Source organism: Tupaia chinensis, unplaced genomic scaffold (genome assembly GCF_000334495.1).
Source record: "Tupaia chinensis unplaced genomic scaffold, TupChi_1.0 Scaffold000070_1, whole genome shotgun sequence".
Taxonomy (NCBI): domain Eukaryota; kingdom Metazoa; phylum Chordata; class Mammalia; order Scandentia; family Tupaiidae; genus Tupaia; species Tupaia belangeri.
The window spans coordinates 1691577-1718356 of record NW_006159530.1 but is presented as its reverse complement, the minus strand read 5'-3'; the positions used below and the strand labels follow the sequence as shown (position 1 = coordinate 1718356).

Below are 26780 nucleotides of genomic sequence, written 5' to 3'. Positions count from 1 at the left end.
TGCTGTACCTCATTATTCTTCTTCACCATGGCCGAATGAATGCATTATTCATTAATGCATTATTCCATGTATGAGACACCAGACTCTGGGTGAATGAACAACACTCCTTTCTCTACCAGAGTGGGGAATCACTTCATTCCAGGGGCAACTGATCCCATCTCTTTCTGATTTTATTGCCTGTCTTTTCCAGGGGGTGGGGCTTTTCATAAGCGCTATGAGCTCCCTGTGCTACAGACTTACCTAACCAGACACAGCCATAAAGCTCCACCCTCATGCATACATTCATGGAGTGGTCGGTGACTGGAATGAACCGGACGAATCTGGCTACAATGGGTGGCTCCAAGTCTTTTAGGAAAATGTCATAAGGATTGCTATTTCCATCCAGCACCTGAGGAGAGGAGATAGAAAAAGAGTGAAGAGATATTAAATAATGCTCACTTTTTTTTACCTCTTACTCTTTTGATCAAGTTTATTATTTATTTTTTGAGAGATTTTCGCAGTAGTGCATGTGTGCTCACCAAAGTCACAGAGAGAGACAGAGAAACAGAAAGCAAGAAATTTCCACACACCCCCAAGTAGGGATGGCCACATCGCAATCCCTTCTCCTCCATTCTCCTCTCAGGATTTTGGGCATGTGTGCACACATGCCCAGCATGAGTTTTAAGCTGCCAGATTCAGGACTCAGACTGTGGTCAACTACATGGGAGTCCAGTGATGTAACCATTACACCATCTACTGGTCCCACTGATCAACCTTTTAGTGCAAGGAGCAGATTGTATCACTTAGCTTTTCCAGCAGCCTTGACATTCTTCTCTGTGGCCATTTATTACCTTCCACCATTCTGGGTCACTCATTCATAAGGGCATGCCGTTTCTGTGGACATGCATACCCATGCAGACAGCTTGTGCTCTTCCTCTTCTAGCCTGAGTCAAAGCGTGGTCTCGGGCATCCTAAGGTCTGCATTTCTGTTCTTCCTACCTGTTTCCCATGCCGGTTTCGCCAAGAGATCCAGCGAGTGCCATCCCGACTGTAATTGATCTTGTACTTGGGGGCAAACTCAATGCCATGACCCCCTGCATGGCGCCCCTGGGTCCCCACAAGAGTGATAAAGTGTAGGGTACGCAAGTCAATCTGCAGAAATTCCTTCAGGTCATCAGGTTCCACTGGAATCTCAGGGCACCAGGCTCCATCTCCTTCTTCTGAGTCCAATCTTAAGAGGCAAGTGTTGGGGAGAGAGGGAGCAATCATGAAACCACAGAAGTATTTACCACAGCAAGCAGCTGCCTTGCCCTGAGGGTAACCCCAACAGACTTTTTGGGTTCTCCTCATGGGTCTCACCACCACCATAGAGTCCATTTATAGTCAGTTCCCTGTCCCTGGATCATCAAGAAACCCAGAGAGACAGTCACCACAGAGAGCTGGAGGCCTTTAGATGACATGTAGCGTTTATTTTACATCCTGATTTAGTGACCTTGAGGGAAATGGCACCCTTTCTACCCTCTGTCCCACCATGGAGTCATTTCACATCCCCCTCTTCCACTTGCAGACTCAGTCTAACAAAACCAGCTGTGCCGTGCTTGGATAGCAAGCTTTGGGAGCAGGAAGGGAGGGCTGGTAGGATCTCCAGTGTGGGCTATGAAGTGCACCAGCAAAATGCCATGGAAACTCATGGAGAGAATGAGGGATAAGAGCATGTCAGGGGAGTAGTGAGTAATCTGGCTTCCTTTTATTTCCTCCTGGCCGAGTTACCACTGCGCAAAATTGTGAAAAAAGTCAAAGGTTTATTTTGGGAAACTCTTACCACTCTCTCTCTTCCCTGGAATGTTTCCTTTTCTCATGGATGTTACCCACTCATTTGTTGCTGCCTTCCAACCCCACCACCCATCTCTGTGGGCTTTCACACACCAAGATGGAAATTAGGGGGAAGGTTTGCAAGGGTTGCTTTCTCATGGGTGATCCCATTTTAACAAAATCAATTCTTTACACTAAAAATAACTGGACTTGAAAGGAGAATTAGGTCACAACCAACAGTGCAGTTTTCCTGTGGGGAGTTTTATTGATTTAGAAGACTCCTCAGATGATTCCTCAGGAGCCCACCATGCTCTGTTTATGGGGGAAGGATGGTCCTTGTGTGTGAGATGTCCCTGAGAGAGGGGAAGAACTTGCTGGTGGCCTGTGTCTGCTCTGCCAGTAAGTAATGTTCATAGGTACCCACGAGAAGAGGAAACTCTGGACACTCTGGCTCCTGGTGTTCTACATGATTTCACCTTCTCATGACTGCCATTCTGGCCTGCTTCCTGCAGCAGCTCACAGTGAGAAGGTCAGGGAAAGCAAATCCACTGCACAACAATGAATCCATTCACTGTGGGTGGTGTGGTTCTGGGGCCTCTGTGGTTGGGATGGGGTTGCCAGACCAGCACACACAGCCAAGCCCTGAATTTTCCTCCTAAAAACATACAGAGCAGGACAGGCCTACCTTATGTCCTTCCCCCGTTCTCACCAGCTCCCACCACTATCATCCCTCTTCCCCCAGCTCCGTGAGCCAAGGCTCTGTGTCCAGGGACTCTGTCCAGTCCAGAGCTCAGGCTTTAGGAGGCCATCCTCACCTTCCGTACTTGGCAGCTGTGGACTCCGACCACTGACTAGAGGCTGTGATGTCCTCATCTGGAATGTGGCCTCCTGACATGCCCAGAGGGTAGCGGCAAATAGCTGGACCAAGAGAAAAACAGAAAAAAATGAGGATGTGCTTTGAATTTTATTTCTGGAGCCCCCTAGGGAGAATGACACTGATTATTGAACAAGGAATAAGAGCACTTAAATCTTCCTAAGTCTCCATGTGGCTCCAGTTTGTCCACCCTGCCTCTAGCAGACTCATCTTCCCAGCCCTGATTCCAAATACCATTCAGCCCGCCAATGTTTGGCCCTCAACCAAACCTATCTCTTGGTCCAACCTCTAACTAAAGTCATGTGAGGTAATGGCCTCTGTAGTTGGTAATAACCCCAGTGGCCCATCCCCACTCCCTTATTAACAACATGCACTTTGAACTAACCCCCCAACAGCTGTGGGCTGTCCTCACCAGGCCTATGATCCATAGGATTCTTTTCTCTTTGGTAGCTAATTGCATGAGACCATGAAACAAACCAGCAAATGCCTACAAAGGATTAAACATACATCCTTGGCCCCTGTTAGCACTGTGTTCTAGCCCCTGGTAAAAAACAAAAACTTCTGGGATGACCTTTCATTTTCAAACAAGAAAGAATAACAGAAACCAAATTCAGTCTGTTTTATGAACCAACCCCAAGGACAAACTGTGAAAAACTGGCTCGTGGGGACCAGCAGATGGTGCAATGGTTATGTCACTGGGCTCCCACGTGGTTGACTGTGGTTGGAGTCCAAGACTCAATGACTTAAAACTCATACCAGGCGCATGTGCATGTGTGTCCAAGGTCCCGAGAGGAGAATGAAGAAGAAGGGATTGTGGTGTGACTATCCTTGCTGGGGTGGGGGTTGTGATTTCTTGGTTTCTGTCTCACCCTGTCTCTTCAGGAAGCGGACACTCCTTATTGCAAAAATCTCTCTCTAAAAAAATAACAACAAAACTGGCTCATGAAATAATGAATGTCAGGTAACAGACAACAGCACCCTGAGAGACACAGGAAGCAAAGAAGTTGAGTCCTATGTCTTAGAGTCTTAGAGTCACAAAAGGGCGGCCAGGCCATAGCAAAATGAGCAAGAACTAAGGCAGAACCTCAACCCTGAATTCAGGAGACAAAAAGTACCATGATGGCAAGGACTAGAGTTCTCAGGACATAGGGGTATCAGACCAAGTACAGGATATTGAGATAAATTTGAATTTCAGATCAATGACATTCTATGCAATAAAAAATTATTCTACAAATAAAAAATTAACAGGCATGTAAAAAGGCAGGAAAATAGAACCTATTTTGAAGACCAAACAAACAAAAAACACCCCAAAATCTAGTATTTCAAAAATCTTAATGGCATTTATTATAGACGTAGAAAAAAATCTAAAATTCATTTGGAACTACAAAAGGTTCCAAATAACCAAAGCAATCTTGGAAAAGAACAACATTGGAGGAATCACAATTTCAGATTTTAAAATATATTACAAAACTACAGTAATTAAAACAGCGTGGCTGGGTGATCTGGTGACACCACAATAATATGCTGCTCAGCAGTGCTTGATTCGTATATAGAAATGTGGGGTCAGTTCCCTAACAATCTGTATATACCAGGTGTGCATGCCCATTCTACTGGCTAGCTGGAGAGCCTGGGAGTGGGGATCACAGTGTGAGACCCTGTTGAAGGTACTTGTCTTTCGCTCCATCCTTGACTCTCACTCTCATGAAAGAAATAAATCAATTTTAAATAAAAGGAACAGCATAAACCAGCCCATGATGTGTTGGTTAAAGGGGCTAGATCCTACATGACTGACCCCGTGGTTCAAATTCTGGACCCCATGGCTTGAGAATCATGCCAGGCATGTGTACATGCATGCCCAAAATCCTAAAAGGAGATATGAAGGAGAAGGGATTGTAGTGTGGTCATGTCCCATATGGGGAGGTGCTTTCTCTCTCTCTCTCTCTCTCTCTCTCTCACTCTCTCTGCTGAGCACACATACTCTCTGCTAAGATTTTAAAAAGAAAAAAAGGAACAACAGTATATAGTACTTGCATAAAAACAGACACAAAGACTAATGGAATGGAATAAAAGCCCAGACACAATACACATATAAGGTCAGTTGACCTTGGACAAGCATACCAAGTACATGCAATAGGGCAACTGTGCCCCGGCTATAATAATTTTTAAAAACACAATTACTTTTGCACACTAGAGACTTTACTTGCCTCACCCTAACCCTAACTTGCCTAACCCTAAGCCCACTTAGTAACTGAAAAAGAATGAGCTATTGCTGTATGCAATAACATGGATGGATTTCAAAATAATTACACTTTATGAAAGAAGTCAGACAAAAAGTGTGCATACTGCATGCTGTCATTTATACAAAATTCGAGAAAATGAAAACAAATCCATTTACATTCACAGAAAGCAGGTCAGTGTTTCCCAGGGAGGGGAGAGTGGTTAGAAAAATCACAAAGGGGTGCACAGACACTTTTGGAGCTGATGAATTAGATCATTATCTTGATGCTGGTGATGGTTTCATGGGTTTATCCCCACGCCAGAACTGATCATGTTTTCTTTCTTTTTCTGATCATTTTTAATGTGCACCATTTATTATTTGTGAATTATAGTTTAATAAAAAAAATTTTTAAATAATCATCTCTGGGACAGGATAAAGTATTGAGATTTGGCTTTTGCTTTTGTTCGTGTATTTCATTGCCTTTAAAAGAGAAGGTAACCGAGAGTTCATGTTCTTTCACCCAGGAGAGGTTCATGTTTATAGGGCAGAAAGAAGAAACTCCTAGAAGATAAATGGCTTCCTGGAAACCTTGCCCTCATTAAGGGACTGAAGGATAAAGTGGAGGTAGCTGGGAGAAAGAGGAGAATTTCCTAGGCTAAGAAGGGAACAGAGGGAAGCAAATTACTAACAGTACCACGGCCTGTTTCCTGGAAGTTCCCTGGGGAGGTAAACAAATCAAGGGGAAAAGGTTCACGTGAGCAGAATGCCCAGCTTGGCTGAGCAGTGGCAGAACTGCAGTCCTTAAGGAACACCGGATTCCTACATGGCTGATCATGGTTCGAGTCCTGGACTGGGTGGCTTGAAATTTATGCCAGGCATGTGTGTGTGTGTGTGTGCTCAAGATCCTGGGAGGAGAATGGAGGAGAAGTGATTGTGGCATGGCCATTACCCTCTGGGGGATGATTTCTTGCTTTCTGTCTCTTTGGCAAGTGTATACATCCTATAATAAAACTCTGAAAAAAAAATCATTAAAAAAAAAAAAAGGAACATCATGGGCTTAGAGAGAGAACATCCCCTATAACCAGGGTGAACTGAAACCAAGAAGACCCTTCTGTCTGCATCAAACCAAGTACAGCTTCTGGACTCTTCTCTGGCTCCAGGAAAAGAAAGGATGGCTCTGGGCCGAGGACTAGCTGATACTTCCAGAAACTGTGGTTAAGCAAAACCATACAAAGGCAGCTTTGGCAAGAAACATGACCAGATACCCAACTAGAGAACTCATATGTTCACAGCCTCTAGTCTTCCAAGTCAGATTTGAATCAAGAGATGCACCAGAGAACCTCTCATCATTTGCCTATTATCAAACATGTGTTTTCTCCATCTGAGATGGAAAGTTCCATAGGTAAACACTATGCTTGATTCTTAAGTACAAATCTCAACTCTTTAGGATGAAGCAATGATTTCTCAGCTTCCAAACTGCCTTCTTAAAGGAAATTGAGAGGAAGAAGGAGGATGAGAAAATACAAGCTCAGGACACCAATGAGGCCAAAATTACTAGTGGGTGAGGCCAATATACATTTCATAGATTGCACATGAGAACAGCACTGCCTTCTGCTCCATCCCTCTACGTAGCTGAAGCCATAGTCCGACTCAGGGCGTTTTTGACCTGCTCCTTGGCTGTGACTTACATGTCATGTGTGCTAAGTTGGCACACGCTATGCTTTGAATGTATTCCCTGTGGTTCACATTTATGTGTTAAAATTTGGTGGGCCATTGTAATGGTGTTTTGAAATTAAGTGAAGACTTAATGTGGTTATGGTCCTGAAAGGAGGGGCCTTGGGCCAGCAGAGGGTGTGAGTGTTAAGGTGCTAGACTCCCACATGGCTGACCAAGGTTTGAGTCCTGGATCTCTAGCTCGAAAATCACTCTGGGTGCATGTGTGTGCATGCCTAGAATCCCAAAAGGAAAGTGGAGGAGAGGGGATTGAGGCATGGCCCTCCTCCTTGAAGGGTAATATCTCAGTTTACTCCTCTCTGTCTCTCTCCAGAGAGCCTACACATCCTATGGCAAAAACCTAAGGCAGGAGGGGGATGTGGGGGGAAGGCATGGCCTTTGGAAAGTGATTAGCATCAGGATATGGTTGCCATAATTGAGTCCTGGCGAGTTTATAAGGACAGGGAATGAGACAGACAGAGACCTTGTATTAGAAACACAGTGCTTTGTGTTATAGTTAGAAACATACCACTTTGTATTATAATTATTTATGTGGGAGTCCTGTCTTTGCTACAGATGGCAAACTTGGCAAGGGTGGTGGTGGTGGTGGGGGAACATTACATCTTTTTTTTTTATTTCTCAGTGTTGTTAAAAACAAATTTAGACAAACCAAAATTTAACAGAGTGTATTTAAACAAAGGGCAGGCGATTCAAATTGGGCAGCCTCCTGGAAGATGACTTCCAAGAGACTATGGCTAGCTGCATCGTTTCCAGGGGATATGGGTTGGTGGAATGGGAAAGTAATGTTTACCCTGGGGATGGGAGAGTGTCATAAAAACACCAGTGCGAGAGTGAGGTAGAGAGGTTGTTGGTCACAGGTGGAGGTAGGCTGCACAAACAGCCCAAAAACCTGAAAGGTGACTAGCGTGATTGGTTGTAACCCAGTAACCAGCTCAAAAATATATATTAAAAAGTATATATGTATATTTTTTTAAACTTTTTTTCTTTTTTTTTTTTTGGAGAGGTTTTTGCTATAGGGCACGTGCATTCACCAGACAGACAGAGGGAGACAGAGACAGAAAGTGAGAAATCGTCCCCCCAGGAGGGATGGCCATGCCACAATCCCTTCTCCTCCATTCTTCTCTTGGGATCTTGGGCACGCATGCACACGCGACCGGCGTGAGTTTAAGCCACCGGGTCCGGGACTTGAACTGCGGTTGACTATGTGGGAGTCCAGTGACATAGCCATTACACTAACTGCTGGTTCCCCTATATGTATATTTTTTAAAAAAACAGCCTAACAGGTGCAATTTTGGCTGATCCAGGGGCATCCAAAATGTGGGAATACAGGGGCCATTTTAGGCCAGAATAGTTTACTTTAACAGAGTACATTTGGGGGAGAGACTAGGTGGTCGAAACATTTATTAATAAAGAAGGTAAACCTTAGAGATAAATATAGATTAGGAGTCAAAATAAAATTGAGTAAAATACAGACTTCCCCCCAACCTCTTTCCTCAGTCTTTTCCATTTGGCCAATTCCATTCTTCCAATGACCCAACCAGAAATCTGAAGGCCATCTTCGATTCCTTTCATTCCCCATATCTTGTATATCAGCTGACAGGAAATCCTGTTGGCTAGCTCCAGGATAGTCCCATGACCCATCTGCTTTGCTTTCTATATGTTTTACTTCCATTTCAGCCCATTGGCTGTGTTCTAACGTGAGGAGTAGTACAATAACCTCCTGATTGGTTTCCCTTTGTCTACCTTTGCCCATGTACTTAATATTATTATTGTTGTTATTGTAGTTTTTTGTTATAGAGTGCGTGTGCTCATTGGAGAAAGACCGAGAGAGAGAGAAATAAAGAGAGAATGTGAGAAATTACCCCTCACCCCCTCGGAGGATGGTCATGTCGCAATCCCTTCTCCTCTCTTCTCCTCTCAGGATTCTGGGCATGCATGCACACGCTCCCGGCATGTTCTCAAGCTGCTGGTTCCAGCACTTGACCCACATAGTTGGCCATGAGGGATCCAGCTGCCTTAACCACCACACCCCCCGATGGAGCCCCATATATATGTTAAAATATTAGTCGTATCAAGATACTCCCTTCTAGGACTCTTCTGCCCTTCACTAACTTCCCGTATCAATTACCATAAAATTAAGATTCCTTCCAGGGTTGCCAGGGCCCCATATAACCTGTCCCTTGGCTGCCTTGAATCTTGTCTCTGCTTCACCCTCCCCATCAGCCATCATGCCCTCCTTGCAGTCCTCAAACACACTACAATTAATCTTCTTCAGGAATTTGTATTACCGATTTAAGTATTTAATTCAGTAATGCAAGAATCGGTCAAGGAAAGAAGAATGTAATACTGTATTTCCCACTTTGCCACATGTTCGCATGAACATGTATCATTTGTTCACATTACCATCTCTAAAATCGGAATGCATTGTATGTTGTATAAGCAAATAGTGTCATAGTTTAATTGACAGTATTTTTCTTATTTGTTTAAAGTTGATTCACTTATTTCTTTCGAGAGACAGAGAGACAGAGAGAGAGAAAGAGAATGGGAGACAGGCACCTCCAACAGGTCTCCATGCTATAAACCACTTTTGACCTTAGCAAGCCCAGATGCCAAGTGTGCTTGGAGAGGTCCTGGAATGTGAACCCAGCAGTCTTTCCACGTGGGTCCAATTGTGTTAACACTGTGTGATCTCTTGGTCACTAGTGTTTTATTGCTGTTGTTTTTCTTGGAGGCATGTAGATTAATGATGCATCTCAGAATCCACAGTTTCTTAAATTCTATGAAATACAGTAATAATAACATCTATTTAGAAGCATTTATCAAGTGTCAAGCAATGCTGAGAATTTTCTTGTTTATTATTTCATGTTTTCCACTCACCACACATTCTACAGGTAAGACGTTTAACTGTACAAGGCTATTCATTGGGTAAATATGAACCCACCTTAGACTCTGTGACCTGTGATCCCACTAAGCTACACGACATCTGGAAATGAAGACTTTAAATCCAGTCTTGGCTTTACCACTTTCACCCCGTGGGATCTGAGCAAGTGCCTGGCCCCTCTTTGGGTCTCAGAGTCCTCATGTAGAAAATGAAGGAGCTGGATTAGAACATTCTCAAAGGCAATGGTTACCAAAAACCAGTCCACAGACCAATTGTTTTAGAAACACCTGGAGAGGTTTTACAAAACATGTATGTCGGTGTCTCGCTAGGGATTTGGCTTTGGTATGTCTCCACTGAGCCCAGGGATCTCTCCACTGAGCCCAGGGATCTGCCCATTTTTTTTTTTTTTTTTTTTTTCCTTTGCTGAAGAGCATGTGTACTCTCCAGAGAGAGACAAGAGAGAGGAAAAGTGAGAAATCACTCCCTGGGGGGAACGACTACACTGCAGTCCCTTCTCCTCCATTCTCATCTGGGATTGAGGGAATGCATGCACACATGCCCAGAGTGATCTTCAATCTGCTGGGCCCAGGACTTGAACTGTGGTCACCTATGTGGCAATCCAGAACTCCAACCACGATGCCACCTGCTGGCCCCTGGGGTCTGCACATTCTTAAAGCTCCCCAATAGCGTACTAGAGAACCTGGCTTAGGAACCACTTGTCCCAGGGCCCTACCAGCCTGGACACTGGATGATTTTCTGGGACCACGCTGGGCAGCCAGAACCACATTCCTAGATCCGCAGGGCTTCATTCTTGCTGCGGCACATCACTAGACACTGGGCCATGAATGTAACGAGGATCTCTGCTTCTCTGACATCTGAAGTGAGCCAGAAATGGGGAAGGAGGGCTGGACGGGGTGAGTCGTGGTGTCTGCATGTAACTTCCCATGAAAGCACTTTCATCATGGAAACAGCAACCAGGATGTTTCAGCAAAGCAGCTGCTGCTTTTACACCTTCAGGATACGTTTCAGATGGATTTTATTTCCTGGACTTAGGATACTCTTTATTTTGTGCCCTAACTGAACCCATGAAAGAACTTTACCTATTTAGCAGAAGAGGGAAATGGAGTAAAAGAGATGTAAAATGCTGTGTCAGGGGAGGAGTGAGGAGGGAGAGCAAGTTAGCAAGGGAGTGAGTGAGAGAGCCATGTAGGACACTGCTCTGTGGTGTCACCAGAGCAATGACCTTCCTGACAGCTCTTTGCTCTCCTGTTCTGACTGAATCTCACTTATTCTTTGGGAGCTGCCAACTTCAATGTGCTGCTTTCAGGACCTGGGCATCCCCTGGGAACTGAAGGTAATACAAATTCTCAGTCCCCAACTGATCTATTGAATCAGAAACTCTGGTGGGCAGTGGAAGGAGAGGACCACAAATGGCATTGTGTTTGTTTATTTATTTTTTTTGTTTGTTTGTTTATTTATTTATTTATTTTTGAGAGAGACCTTTTTTTTGCCTTAGGGTGTATAAGTTCACCAGAGAGAGAAAGAGACAGACAGTGAAAGGGAAAGTGAGAAGTTATCCCCTGGGGAGACAGCCATGCAGCAATCCCTTCTCCATTCTTCTCTCGGGATCTTGGGCTCTCTGGATCTTGGGCATGTACACACTCACACCCAGCATGATTTTCAAGCTACTGGGTCCAGGACTTGAACCACAATTGGCCATTGGGAGTCCAGGAATGTAACCACTATGCCATCTGCTGGTCCCCTGCAAATGGCATTTTAACCAGCTTTCTACGTGACTCTAACACACACTCAAGTACAAGAACTAGAAGAACCAGAGGATGAAATGAGGGCTTCATGAGCCACATAAAATGCTGAGTGTGCCTCTATGCCCTCCAGCCTCTCCATCCTAAAGGAGCTTAAACCCAACTGTGTGTAGACAAGACACTGATGAGAACTGGAAGGGCTCTCCCAGAATCAGCATGGGCAGCTCTTGACTCTGCCTAGGGACTAATAGAGAATTTGTGGAGAGGAAGAATGATATGTGACACATTATCCCTGCCGGGGTGAGAAATAAACTTGCCCTTTGAGAACCAATCAGGCCATCCACACGTGCTACAAATTCTATCACCTGCAATTTCAAGAAAGTTTATTTTGGGACCAGCAATTAGCATAATGGCTATGTTGCTGGACTCCCATGTAGTCGACCGTGGTTCAAGTCCTCAACCCAGTGACTTAAACTCATGCCGGGTGCATGTGCATGCATGTCCAAGACCCTGAGAGGAGAATAGAGGAGAAGGGACTGTGGCATGGGCATCCCCTTGAGGGGTGTTTTCTCGCTTTCTGTCTCTTTGTCTCTCTCTGTCTCTCTGGCAAGCACACGCCCTGTAGCAAAAACCTCTCCAAAAAAAAAAAAGTTTATTTCTTCCACCAGAAAAAGAGACATGAACACACATGTTCACACATGCAGAGTCACTCCAAACAGGGTCCTCATGCCTTGATCCACCCCCAGTCTTAGCCAGCCAGGGTCGTGGGCCTGTGCATGCCTAGCATGGAAGGCAAACCTAGGATCTTTCCGTGTAGGTCCAGTTGTGTTACCACTGTGTCACTGTCTGGCCCCATCTCCTGCAAATCCTTTGAGTCTATCTATTTCTCCTTTTCCACTCCTCCCATGCAGGGCCACCATCTGTATCACTACAAAACCTTCTGACCCTCCTTCCTGGTCTTTCTGGTGTCCCTTCTCCACATAGCCACCCAAGTGAGCTTCCTACCTATTTCCCACTTTTCTACCTTCTATTTTTCCTTTAAAAATGTGACCCATGAGCTCAGCATGATCAGGCTTCAGTTTACTCTCAGCCTCATCTTGAGCCACCCTCGAAGTTTAGCTCATTAAACCCTATCACTCTAACCTTATTTCAACTCCTTAAATACACTCCTTGAATGCCTTGTCGCCTCAAAGTTACTTCGTATATGATGTTCCCATTATCTGGAATGTTCTTCCTTCTTCACCTGCTAATTCCTACTCTCCTTCCTGTTACGACCCTCTCACTCCCTCTGGAACTTTTCCAAGATTCCAGTTAATTTAGAAATCTCTGTCACATTCTATTGTAACAAACTGGTTCTCCTTTATAGCGCTTCCACAGCTATAATAATGAAAGGAAATCTAAAGTTTTGTGGGAAAAAAATTGAATTAAAATACAAATTTATTTTGGTGCTAAAATGTAAATCTATGCATAGTTTTTATCATAATTAGCATTTTCTAGGAATGCTTTGAAGACCCCTCATATAAATAATTGTTTACTGTGGGTCTCCCTACTAAAGAGTGTAATGAGGACCTCATTACATTCTTTTTTTTTTTTTTTTTTTAGAGCTTTTTGTTATAGGGCACGTGCGCTCGCCAGAAAGACAGAGGCAGAGAGACAGAAAGTGAGAAATCACCCCCCAGGGAGGATGGTCATGCCACAATCTCTTCTCCTCCATTCTCCTCTCGGGACCTTGGGCACACACGCACACACGCCCAGTGTGAATTTAAGCCACCAGGTCCAGGACTCGAACCACGGTCGACAACATGGGCGTTCAGCGACATAGCCAATACGCTCACTGCTGGTCCCTATTTTTTTCTTCTTACTTTTATTTATTTATTTTTTCATTTTTATCTTTTCTTTATTGTACCTCCAATTCTAGTAGGGTATTTGGCCTTGAGTGCTCACTAAAGATCTGTTGATAAATTGATTAAAGCGGTTTTCTGTTGTTCTCAATTGCAGGGCTTACTGAGAACTTAGCCAAGGGTAGCCTTGATTAATGATGTGTTACTAAGCAGCAGATATATGAGGCTTCCTTATAACTGACTTATTGCATACATGTATGTAGTTAGCCGATGTATTAATTTAACAAAAAAGTATCTGTTATGTCTTAGCCATTACTCTGAATCTTCAGTAGTGAAAGACACAAATAAAATGATATATCTTATGGACCTTCCATTCTGGTAGGGGAGACAGGCAAAAAGACAATAGATTTTCAAAAATCAAATAGACACAAGGTGATTGTGTATTTGGAAATAGCCATCCTAGTTATTTCTAGGTAGAGTGACGAAGCCATGGCAAACAGTAACACATGGTCTAGAGACAGAGAGGTGGTGACAGAGGGGTGGGCTCTTTTAAGTAACAATCTTTGGAACAGTTTTTCTACTTTATTTGTCTTCTTTACCTCCTTATTAAGAACAACTTGGAGAATAGTAGCTAAATCAGGGTCTCCCTTTCCCCCCTCAGTATCCATTACCTGTTCAACATATATTTGACAAATAATAAGTAGACAAGAAGGTCTATGGATGAATAGATCGAAGGCTGGATTCAAGGATGGATGAATGAAGACTGAACTTCACTGCATGCTGTACTCTCACGGGTGCATTCGATGCTGCAATTGATTCGTTTATGTGCCGAAGACCTCTGAGACTGCCTGCCACCCTGGGTGCTCCTCACATGTCTGCCTAAGAAACACCCTGCTCAGGTGCATTGCAGAAGGCAGTGCTTCCCTAAAGAGGGTCAAGATTTGTCTGAAAGGGCAGCATCTTGTCCCCAGTTCACAACCATCTCTAGAGGGTAGTGAATAGCTAGGCTGCTCTTTCCAAAGCTTTTGAGGTGTTTGCATGAGAGGAAAAGCAGCTCTGGTACAGACAGTAGTCAGTGCTACTGGATAACTACCAGCCAAGTGACCCTAAAGAGGGATCCCAGCTTTGGTGAGGAGAGGGACAAAGGACTGTAGACATGAAGGTTGGCCTGCTCTGTGCCTCTGTGAAGTTCCCCAGCTCAATAGTGAAGTAAGCCTCTGGTCTACTGTATTACCAATTATCCTCCAATGATGGGAGTTAAGTTGGAAGTCTAGAAGTTAGAACCAAGAAATATCAGGATGAGGATAGAAAATTCAGTGGTAAGAACCAGTAAAGCGGCGATAGATACATTAAGAAATGAAGCAAATGGGCCAGCAGGTAGCATGGAAGTTAAGGCATTGGATCCCACGTGGCCAACTGCACGTGGTTTGAGTCCTGGACCTGGTGGTTTGAAAAATCACACCAGGCACATGTGTGTGCATTCCCAAAATCCTGAGAGGAGAATGAGGGAGAAGGATTTGCAGCATGGTCATCCCCCCAGGATCATTTCTCACTTCTCTCTCTGTCTCTGTCTGACAAGTGCACATGCCTCATAGCAGAATCCAAAAACAAACAAACAATAAGAAGAAATGAGGCAGTTTCCCAGTGAATTGGTATTGCCAAGGGCCTCAGAGAAAGGGCACAGGAAAATGGACACGCTGATCTTGGATGGCCTTTCCCATGCTACTGAGTCTTTGGAACCAGGAGAAGCCTTGGCCTAGGGCAACCAACGTGGCACTTCTCAGCAACTCCAGTGTGGTTTTCCTATTGAAGATGCCTATTTGGGGTAAGCTCCTCCTGTGGAAGGAATCTCAGCCAATAGTGAAGACTCAGAACTGCCAACTTGGCTCAAGTCCTGAATGCTGGGTCCCCTGCTTCCCCCCAAGTCCTTGTCCTTGTTCATTAGATCCTACCAATCTGCCCTCTCTTTATTATTAAATATTTTAAAAGCATGAAAAGTTATGGAACAGGGAGGGAAGCAAACGACCCTGCAGCAAAGAAGCATCTCCTGATTTTGCCAGCTGACTTGTCTTAGTGGTTTCCTGATGCTTCTGCTACCCACCAATCTCCTGGACAGAGAAGCCAATTCACTTTTCCAGTTTCCCAGAGTGGAAAAATACCAGCACCAGCTTCTGCAGGCCCCGCGGGAAGCTTGATCCATCCTGAGCTCTGGTAGAGCCTGGCAGGAGGTCTAGGGAGAAGCAACTGCCACGGGCCCCAGCTTCCCAAGAGTTATTTTTCATACAGCCCTGCCAAGGTTGAGAGTCTGAAAGGGCTGCTTGTTCCTTAGTGTTTGCCTTCTTACTACCAGCTCCAGGCCAGGGCTCCCCACCAACGAGTGTCCTATGTGCAGCTTCTAGGAAAACACACCTGGTGCACGTGAGGCCTGAGGCACCGATATCTGCCACCTGGGCCTTCCTTGGTCCAGGGAAGACAATGATGAGGGGGTTATCAGGGCCCACTGATGGACCCAAGGCAGTCTCTGGTCTGAAGGAATATCTACAATCAGAAAGTCTTAGAGTCAGGCAGGGATATTAGAAACCACGCCTTCCTGTGGCTCCATGTTAAATATCTGAACCTCTGAGCTCCAGGAAGGTAAGCTGACTTACCAAGGACACGCAGACTACTAGTGTAATCAGGACTGAAATTCAGGTCTCCTGATCGCTGGCTCTCCCTTCTTCTGTCCCAAGCTAACATGGTCTCGTACTTCCAATTCCAGGAAGCACGTCACCTGGGCCCTCGCGTCTCATGAACTGCACATCACAGGCTATGTCAGAGAGGCTGTTCACCTAAAGGGCCTTGCAAGGGGCCAAACAAGATCCTTCGGGTTCCTTTCTTCAGTCTGCCGCGCTATTTTTTAGGTATAAGACCTCTTTTGCCCCAGTTAAACGTTCCCTTAGGAATAGCCCTGTAAGATTGCAGTTTCTTAGAAGAACAACAAGAAGCAATTATCACAGGCTCCGGGAAAAGACGCCCCAAGCTGTAGTGGATCTGGGTACTGAGGTTTGGATCACACGATACATTATTCTTCCCTGATGAACCACTGAAGTCCTCATAGTAAAATAGTCTATCCTTTCTCTCAACAAGGAGGGAGGGCAGCGAGATAGCCACATAGCTGTGAGGTTAGGAGTTGAGAAGAAAACTGGACCGTAGTTTGGAATCATGCGAGTTCTATGCTTAGAACTTGATCCTGCTGCTTCCGAATTACGGGATCCCAAGACTAGCTGCTAAACGCCGTAAACTCCAGTGTTTTCATCTTTAAGAATCCTGTCAAGCAGGGTTGTTGTAGAGATTTAAGGTAATGTATGCAAATAACTTTATCCGCTATAGAAGGGGGGAGAAGGCTCAAATGATATCTAGGAGGATGAGAGAAGATTATTTGTTTTAAATTTTATGGTCACTTGGGACCAGCAGTTAGCATAATGGCTATGTTGCTGGACTCCCACGTAGTCGGCCGTGGTTCGCGTCCCGGACCCCGTGGCTTAAAACTCACACCGGGCGCGTGTGCATGCGTGCCCAAGATCCCCAGAGGAGAATGGAGGAGAAGGGATTGCAGTGTGACCATCCCCCCTGGGGGGTGAGTTCTCACTTTCTGTCTCTGTCTCTCTCTCTGTCTGTCTGGTGAGCGCACACGCTCTATAGCGAAAACCTCTCCAAAAAAAAAAAAATTATGGTCACTCTTTCTTAGGCAATTTAGAGTGTCTTTTTTTTATTGATCATATCTATATTAAGCCTTTAGCCTCTCCATTGAATGGTGATAATGAGGCTTGTTTATAGGAATGTTGTAAGAAATAGGAGTTTATATAAAAGGACCCCCAAAAGTTTGTGCAAAAGTGGAATTAAAGAGCAGGTTGATTTCAGAGCAAAGAAAATTTAAAATCTATGCCTAGCTTTTTCAGAGTGTACACTTTGCATGAACTTTTTGAAGACCGCCCCTTACATATGTCAAGTACTTTGCATAGAACTATTAATAAAAGTTAGATATTATTTATGTTTTCATTAGTTTTACTCTGATTTATTCTAATACAAGGTGAGAATTGGCTTCCAAAGTTGCATAAGATAAAAAAAAATAAATGAGTGAAGAAATAAGGGGTAGGGGAAAGAGAACAGAAACAATAAACTGAGCTAGAGCTAAGGTTATATCCAAAATATATTACCAGTGTTTCTACCTCTGGCTGGTACTAGGCTTCAACCTTGACTCTGAGCCTCCTAGCAGTCAGTTCAAAAAGTGAAATAGTCAGTATGAATCAGTGACAATGTAAAAGTTAACATTTTGTTTCTGTTTTCAGGTATGACGAAGTAGCTTGCAGTAATCTCTGTTCCCCCCAGAGTAATTGGAAGGGCTAGATCAAGGTCACAAATCACCTTTCTCGAGGCATCTGATTGCTACTGTGGCAATGAAAATGAAGAGAGTAAGACCCCAGAACAGGGAGTGTCTGAGAGAGGAGAGAATTTCTGCAGTTACTTTTTGCCAATTGCAGATCTGGATCAGGGGCTATCCTTAGGCTTGGTTACAGGACAAAACCAGCAGAGCTTTTGAAGGAGACTTAGGATCCCTCTTGGGCATGAGTCAGAGATTTACACACGGACAGGTAAATTGAAGCACATTTTTCTTTACTCATAACCATGGAAAAGACCTGCCTATAAACCAAAGCAGAAAGATCTTAGGTGCTTATGAATGAACACGGAAGCTTGGCCCACCCCTGCAGCCTGTGGCAGCTCTGCCTCTGCAAGGAGAGGGGCTCCTAGCCCTCCAATGGCACCGGAAGGCAGGTCCCTAGTGCTGCATAGTCACGGTTAGGGCTCAGGGTTCTTAGCTCTTCCTCCTCTTGATAGACTCACTCGGGACGTAGCCTCCCCATCATTTCCAACAACGCTATTCCCGTGGCCCCTTCTGCAAAGGGACTTCCCACGCAGAATCTCTGCAAGACCAAGTCTCCAATGGCATCATTTAGACCTTTTCTTTGGAGAAAAGTGAAGAGAAGCCACAGAATTTCTTGACTTCCTTCTTTTTTCTCTTCTCCTATTCTTCAAGCATTTATTGACTGCTTATAGGCGGGGCCTTCAAAAAGTTCATGGAGAAACGCATACGATGAAAGAACTCTGCATGGATTCAAGAAAACTTTTCATCACAATAAGCTGATGTGTTGATTCTGTTTTACCACAAACTCTGTGACATCCCCGTGTATAAGCAACCACCGACACGGATGCCAGTCGTAAACATGCCAGAGAACATCATTACCTCAGGGAAGAGGAAATCATTAACGTTTCCAGGAAAGGAAAAGAAAAATAATTGCACATTTGTAAACAACTTATCTCCTACTGAAGTCTAAAAAACCCCCACCGATTTGTACGTCTGTCTTAACTTTTACTCTATTTTAATATATATGTGCCCAAACCACCAACAAATTCTGGGATGCCTATCTTGCTACATCCATGCTCTTCAGAGACCTCTGGTTAAGACCAAGAGTTGAGTCAACAATCACATTATTCTCCCTAGAAAAAAATACACTGTTGTAGATTGTTTGGGTTGGCACAAGGCCCTGCATCCCCCTGGCATTAGGATGGCCAGAGTTCACGGCTGTTAGGAGCCCACAGGCTCCAAAGGCAACTTGAGTCTCTCTTGGAGACCACAAGGGACCAGAATGGTCTCTAATAGAATCTCTTTCTCTTTCCTTCCCCCTCATAAGCTTGAGAGAAACTATTGTTTTGCGGTTATTTTAATTTCCTTCTCTTCCAAAAGTAATAAGTCACAATTTCTGAAATTGGCATATATCTTTCCAAAATCCATTATCTTCTTTGGTCCCCACACTAATCCTATGAAGTTCAAAGAATAAAATTTATCATTCTCATTTTGTAAGTGATCAAAGTGAGGTACAGAAATTCACCTGAAGGCACAGAGCCGAATACTGATAACTAGAACTAGAATCTACAAGGTGTTTTCAAAACATTCATGGAAAACCTGCATTATAAAACATGATGCATCAGGACCAGTGGGTGGAGCGGTGGTTAAGGTGCTGGACTCCCACATGGCCCACTGTGGTTTGAGTCTCAGACCTGGTGCCTTCCTTCCTCACTTTCCTTCCTTCTCTCTCTGTCTCTCTGTGGTCAAACTTAAAAAAAAAAAAAAAAAGATGAATAAAATTAAACAAAATAATTCTTAAAAACAACTATGCATGGATTTCAAAAGTTTTTGGAGAAAAAATAAACTCCTACTCTAATTCCATTTTTCTGTAAGCTTGCTGAAGCTCCCTCATAAATCTCACTATTCCCATTGCCCTGGTCTATTCACCTCACGCTACTATTCGCACAGTCTCTGTGCTATCTACAGTGAGACCCCAGGTGTCGAGAACCACAAGGTGGACAGAGGACCCAGGGAGGCTTATTGCCTGTCTATATCTTTTGGTTTTTTAAAAATAATTGTTTAATTTTATTATTATTATTATTACAATTTTAATTACTATAGGACACATGCACTCTCCAGAGAGAGAGAAAGAGAAAGAGAGAAAGTGAGAAAGCAAGATGCCAGCTCCAGGACTCTAACTATGGTCGACCATGTGGGAGTCCCGCACCTTAACCACTGCGCTACCACACCAAATCTTAGAACATCCTGGTCCCAGGATTTGTTGAAATATGGCAGCAAAAGGAATCAGCACCCTAGAAAAGAGGACCTGGCATTGCATTTGACCATGGGGTGAAGACAGGCCCTTTGATCACAAATTATCAGTTACATACTGAACATTTTTTTTTTTTTTGAGAGAGATTTTTGTTACAGGGTGCATGTACTCTCTGGGAGAGAGGACAGAAAGTGAGAAATCATTACCCAGCGGGAATGGCCGTACCACAATCCCTTTTCCTCCACTCAGGATCTTGGGCATGCATGCACACACGCCTGGTGTAAGTTTTAAGCCACCAGGTCTGGGACTCAAATCACAGTAGACCACACAGTAGTCCAGCGACATAATCATTACATTATCTGCTAGTTCTCACACTGAACAGTCTAAAATCAGGTAACTGCTGGTTTTGGTGCCAATATAGCCTCATTTTTTACCTCATGCCCTCTCAGTGACAACCATCCCTACCATCCCTACCTTCTTGCTTTTCTATTTGTATTTCTGTACCTTTTCTTTTTCAGGTTTTTGCCATAGGGCAGGTGTGCTCACTGGAGAGAGACAGAGAAAGTCAGAAATCACCCCCTGCCCTGGGGGGGATGGCCTGCCATAATCCCTTCTCCAATCTTTAGGCACACAAGCACATGCTCCTGGAGTAATTTTCAAGTCGCTGGGTCCAGGACTCAAACCATGCTCAACCATGTGGGAATCCTGCACATTAACCACCATGCCACCTGCTGGTCCTATATTGTATATTTTGACGCTATAGATTTCAAGCCTCTAAAGCTCTTGTGAGCTATTAGAAAAGGCATCCATGGCAGGGGAAGCTACTTTGCAAATCAACCATGATGCATGGCCCAGGTAGCTTTAAAGCTAGGTCTCCAAGGTTTCTAGCTCTTTGTTTCTGCCAACACTGTTGGTGCCTTTGTAATCCCTTGGCCTCTCAGCATGGAACTCCTGAGCAAACCTGAGCTCTCTAGGTGGTAAAAACTAAGAAGTCCAAGAAAGAAACTCTGCATGACACTCTTCCTATATTTCCAGGGTTGTGCTGCTGGCCCTGAGCGTCAGGCCGTCTCCTTGGGCTCCTACCTCTATGGACCACGGACAAGTAGAGTTCTATCCTTTCTTGTATTACTGCCAGTTCATCTGAACCCCTTTCCCAAGCTAAAGATCTGGGCTTCTGAGTGCAAAACAACAGGGTAAAATTTTGCAAGTTTTAGATAGGGACAGGAGATTCAGCTAGCTGCTTTGTATGCAAAGCTGTGTCTATGCAGCAGAATGCATTTAGAACCCTTTCATCCTAAGATGTAAGACCTAAGAACTGTGAAAATTTTGCCCTTGGAGAAGATATTTTTAAAGCCTAACCCAAATAACTAATGTAAAACAGAGAAGACCATGTAGGATAATGGAAAGGCGAATGAAATCTACCATTACCATAATATGTAAAATTAAGGAAAAGAAGAGAAGGTCCAGCAGTTATCAATCCCTTTGTGTGTGCTATGCCACGTATTTCACATATGTTTTCTTAATCTTCATCATAGCCCTGAAAGCAGTAATGGTTGAGAGATGAGAAGACTGAGGTTCACAGATGCTAAAAATCTGGCCAAGCTCACCCAACACCAGGCAGTAGAGACTGGGTTCAAGTCAGGTCTGGTCGTCATCTTTCCAAACTTGTTACCTCCCACCATTGTACCTCCTTCAACCTCAGAGTCATCATTTAGAGAAGACTGGATTCAATCAATCATTCATAGTCTTTTCTGGAACTCATCACCAAGTCCTTTCAATATCTGACAATAGTTCAGGAAAACTTCTGTGGCCAATTCACTTTTGCTTCCATTCACTAAGTTCTGAGGGGTTCGGAGGCCTCTGAAGCACCATAGCTGGTCCATGAATCTGAGGTTCCTCTGCTTCGAGATTCTGTGAGTCTGGCCCTCCATAGCAGGCAGAAAAACACTAAGGTCAAGAGTGCACTGGGGGGCTGACTGAAATCCCAGTTCTGCCATTCAGCTTCATCTGTAACCTCGGGTGAGTTAACTACTATTTCTGGGCCTCACTTTCTCTTCTGTAAATCTGGAATAGTACTACTACCTACTCATGAGATTATTGTGAATATTCAATTGGTTGCTGTCACCCAAGAGGGTACCAGGAACATGCTATGTTCCTTGAATATCGGCTGCTATTACTGAGTTTTGCATTCTCTTATTCCCTTTTGGCACAACCAAGGAGGCTCAAAGGGCAAATGAGTTTCTGTTGTCCCCAGAGAAAAGTCCTTTTACTGGCAGGGAGAATACCAGAGGCCACCCCCATGCTAGACTCCACAAACAAACACACAAGCAAGTAAGAGCCAATCTGGGCAGCATTTAGCATTGCTCACTTGAGAGAAATTCAACCAGGGAGGTCTCTTCCGGCCTTTTAATCTCACTCCCAGGGCCCTTCTCAGGCCATTTCACACACACACACACACACACACACACAAACACAGACCTCAGGCCCGATTTCAGAAACCTGAAATCAGCACCACATTCTCCCTAACAGATGAGGCCCCTCTCAGCACATCTCTGAGGACATGAATGATGAGAACCCAAGAAAACAGAAATAATTTTCCAATTTGGAAATGTGTGGAGGTGAAGGAACTGAACCACCTGTGGAGGAAGACAAGGTGGAGGGGATGAAGGGATCCTTTGGCAGAAGGGAACCAGAGCATCCCTAGTACTTCAGTTTCTCTGCCAGGGCCAGTTGGTCCTGAGGGGCTTCCGGCATCCAGCTTCCTTTTTTCACCATGGTAATGAGGCTAAGTTTCCGAGGTTGAACTTCGCATGATTTTGGTAGTTTTGCTCTATTCTTTGGCCTCAGGCTGTTCTTCAAACCTTAACTACTTCTCGCCCTGTAAATGCACATTGTAAGTTGCAGAAAGGAAGGAGATTATGAGTTGCACAGCTACACATGAGTTTTAGAGATAAGTTATTTCCTCAAATTGCTTCCTAAGGGGTTGTGGTGAAATGGCCCTGGGGTTGGGAGAGGGAGCCCTGAGACCTTGTCCTCGCTTTACCTTAGCCGGATGTGTGATTATGGACAAATCACTCACCTGCCTCAACTTCCAGTTCCCTTATCTGTAAAAAGAGGAACAGGGACTTAGATTTCTCTAAGGTCCATTCCAACATGAATAGTCTAAGATTCTAGTGGTCTTAAGTCCTAGAACTCACTGGGGGTTGAGATTGATGCTGAAAGAATTAAAACCACAGTGGTGACCCTAAAACAAATTTGCGACCAGGAAGAGAAGTGCTTCCCTTCTCCACACCTCAAACCCCAAAGGTCTTCACCATTCTTTTCAAAGTGGGGACACTCTCAATATCAAAGGAGGAGCCCCACACTAGGGCTCTGAACTGGTAACACATTGCCTGCTTCCTATGAGGGGGAAGGGTGGCTTGAATGTGGGAATTTCCAGGACCACCCTGGCCTGTCTCTGGATCTTGGAGCCTGCATGTCTGGGTTATCTACTGGGGAGGACGGATTTCTCCCTTCCTCATGTGTAAGCAGTGGTCCCAGGCTAAGTCAAGACAGTAGAGCCAAGGTGGTTGAGGGGGTCCTCAGGACTTCAGAACCCTAGGCTACATTTCAGGGTAGTCAGGTTACTTCTAGTCATCCTCCTCCTTGCAAAAATGTAACGTGCTGGGCTCCCATGAACCACCAACTCAGTGATTTAATACCCCTTAGAGGAGGCTGACTTTTGCTGACCTTTGTGTCCATGACAACCCAGAACATTCTTGCATCTGACTCTAGCATCCAGAGACTTCCCTTTCCTGTGGGGATACCTCAGCTCTCCTATCAAGGCCAGCAGCCCCAGCCAAAGTTGGAAAATGAGAGTCAACTTGACCCGAGGACCCGACAGGGGTAATGCTTCTCCTCCACAGCCCCCTGGACCCCATTCATCGTCCTCCACTAGGCATCCCCACAGGTACTTCTCCATTCCTCTCAAGCCAAGGCATATGCTCTTTCTTCTGCCTGAAATTCCTCTTCTCCTTGACCCCCCGCCCCCCACACCTAGAGCAAAAGTGTGCCCTGGAGCAAGGTGGTTTCTAGTCCTAGGAAGCTCCTGAGGATTAGGCGAGAGTTCATGGTTTAAAATTAAAACATGTATGCATTCATCAGCCATCTCTTAGATGCTTAGCCCCCAAAACAAGATTCTCCTGAAATCTGAACTTCAGATCCCTGAGCTTGGAAAGGGACAAGTAACTGGGAAAAGTGGATTTTTTTTTTTCCTTACAAAGAACAGCCATGTAAATTCAGGGGCTACTTCAAATTTTGAAGGCCATCAAACCATCCAGTAAAACACAGAGACATAATGATTCACTCAATGTCACACAATTAATTTTGGACCATGTTAAGATTATAACTAGGGTCATTACTCAGAATAAGTAAGTAAACATTTTTTTTTTCTAAATAAACTTCAAAGCATTCACCAGAATATTCTAATATTGGGTTATTAGGAAAGTCATGACCTATTTTTGCATAGAAAAATACATCATGACTTTCACAACAACCTACTAGTATCCAAATAATGTATTGATTTTCTGTGGTTTTCAGAAATTTTAACAATTGGCTATTTATCAGATTACCTTTTAAACTGGGTCTCCTGACTTAAGTTCTATCTGTTATACCACATGGCCAACCTGTGGGGAAAATCTAACTGACAAAGAATTCAGTCTGTCAGTCCCAATCTTTCAGTAGATACCTGCAAAACCTCTTGAAGATTCATCTTTCAATCCACAAGCATTATTCTATACCTGTTCTATGTTCAGCAGTGTGCAAGTCTTACAACTCCATGAGTTCTGGGCCAGTAGGTGGCATGATGGTTAGGGTGCTGGGCTCCCACATGGCCAATTACAGTTCAAGTCCTAGATCTGACAGCTTGCTTTCTCATTTTCCCTCTCTCTTTCTCTGTCTCTCTGATGACCAGAGCAAGTTAATTAATAATAATGATAAATAAATTAAAAATTCTAAAATAAAGCCCCAAACTTTGTGACTAGACCTTTTAGCTCTGAAAATAGATAGAAATTTTTCATAGGCTTCAAACTCTTGTCTCTGGCTTAACCTAGTAAAATAGGAAGAAATGACAGAGAAAAGGATCAGTCCATCATTATACCCCATGTTCCTATAAAGATATTTGCAAACCAAGACTTCCACTTCTTTCTCCCTGTAAAAGCCAAAAGAAATGCCAGAAATAGGAAAAAAATTAAAGATGACTATTTGCAGTCTTCGAATAGCCCGTTTCCTGCACCAGGGCTTCAGTGCTTATGTACAGAAGGCTGGCTCTCTTGTTTAGTCACACAATGTCCTCATGGCATTCCAATCTGCATGAGTGGCCGAGCATGAAAACATCCTACCATTCTGTGCATTCACATCAACTTTCTCTTGGCACTCAGAGTAGGGAGAATGTAGGAGGGGGCCAAAGCTCAACAGCTAGATGAAAAAGGAGGACCAAAAGTGAAAGACAGTGTCAAGTTCAGATCTGAAATGCACCAGCTGAGTGTCTTCCAAGACATTAACAAGGCACTGAGTGTGTACAATCAATAAATCAGTGATGTTAAGGGTTTTGACTGTTTTCCTACAAGGGGAGTAAGGAATAGTCCATGGACATGGAACTTTTATGAGAAGAGAATGAGCATTTTCAAAGATGTACCCCCATGATATGAAGAGGAGAAAACGAAAATGCCCTCAAGAAATATTGAATGTAGCTCTCTCCACAGACTGCCCCTTTGGCTGTGGCAGCCAGCAGCCTGGTATATCTGAAGGCACCTGGCCAGCAGGGGGCAACACTGTCCCCACTGACTCCCATCTAGACCCCCCAGTCCAGGATCCACCCAGACCCGTAGTTTTGAAAAAGGAGATTCTGCTCTTCAGACACCTGACTATGTGTGTTTTTTGTTTGTTTGTTTGTTTGTTTGTTTGTTTTTGAGGTCACATTACTAAAAACCACAGAACAGAGACTTCGGCAGACGTCAATTCCCAACAAAAGGGTAACACACTCCTAGCCAGTGAAACATTCACCTGACAGGTACTTAAAAGTTAGTACATCTTCCAATGGCTAGAAGTAGAAGAAGAGCCTCTGAATAAACAAGGAAATACATCTCCATCAAAGGTACAGAGTAACTCCCCTCCATCTTTCGTGCTAATGGATGATATTACCAAAATGTCAGACAAAGAATTTCGAACATTTATGGTGAACAAATTCTTCGAGTTGGAACAGAAAAGAGACAATGAACTACAGGAGATGAGAAAGTCATTCCAAGATATGAAAGAAGAAATGGACACTCTGAGAAAGAATCAGATGGAGCTATTAGAGATAAAGTCTAGAACAGAGGAAATCAAAAACTTCCTTGAAAGTATTAAAAGTCGATTAGATCATGCTGAAGATCGAATCTCTGATGTAGAAGATAAAACCTCTGACCTAAAAAGAACTACCAAAAAGATAGAGAAAATAACAAAAAAACACAAGGATAATATATGGGAAATACCAGATTTCATAAGACGCCCAAATATCAGAATAATTAGCACCCCAGAAGGCGAAGAAACTAATAACAGCATGGAAAATCTATTCCATAAAATCCTGGAAGAAAATTTCCCTAGTCTAGAGAGGTACTCTAGCATCAAGACCCAAGAAATACAAAGGACCCCAGTTAGAATCAATCCCAGAAGATCTTCCCCAAGGCACATCTTAGCAAGACTATCCAAGACCACAGATAAAGACATGATACTAAAACCAGCAAGAGAAACAGAAGTAATGGACAAAGATCATCCCATCAGGCTAACACTATACCTCTCAATGGAAACAATGCAAGTAAGAAAAGAATAGGAAGATGTATTGAAAGTGCTAAGAGAGAAACAATTTCAACCAAGATTATTGTATCCTGCAAGATTATCCTTCATATGGGGAAAAAAAGATTAAAGTCTTCTCAGACAAACAAGACCTGAAAGAATTTGCCAGCACCAGACCAGCTCTTCTAGGAACCCTGAAGAAAGGAGTACTC

General features: G+C 43.9%; 1 protein-coding gene across 3 annotated transcripts in view; it reads right to left on the bottom strand.

The window, feature by feature from the left end:
* Positions 1-26780, bottom strand: part of DDR2 (discoidin domain receptor tyrosine kinase 2) — a 186759-nt gene that overhangs the window by 41615 nt on the left and 118364 nt on the right. For all 3 annotated transcript variants that reach the window (XM_014583607.2, XM_006142246.3, XM_006142247.3), the window contains 3 exons: positions 2607-2709; positions 979-1210; positions 241-388 (listed from right to left, as the gene is read on the bottom strand). In XM_014583607.2, coding sequence (XP_014439093.1) covers positions 241-388; positions 979-1210; positions 2607-2709 — 483 coding nt within the window. The remainder of the gene's footprint in view (positions 1-240; positions 389-978; positions 1211-2606; positions 2710-26780) is intronic.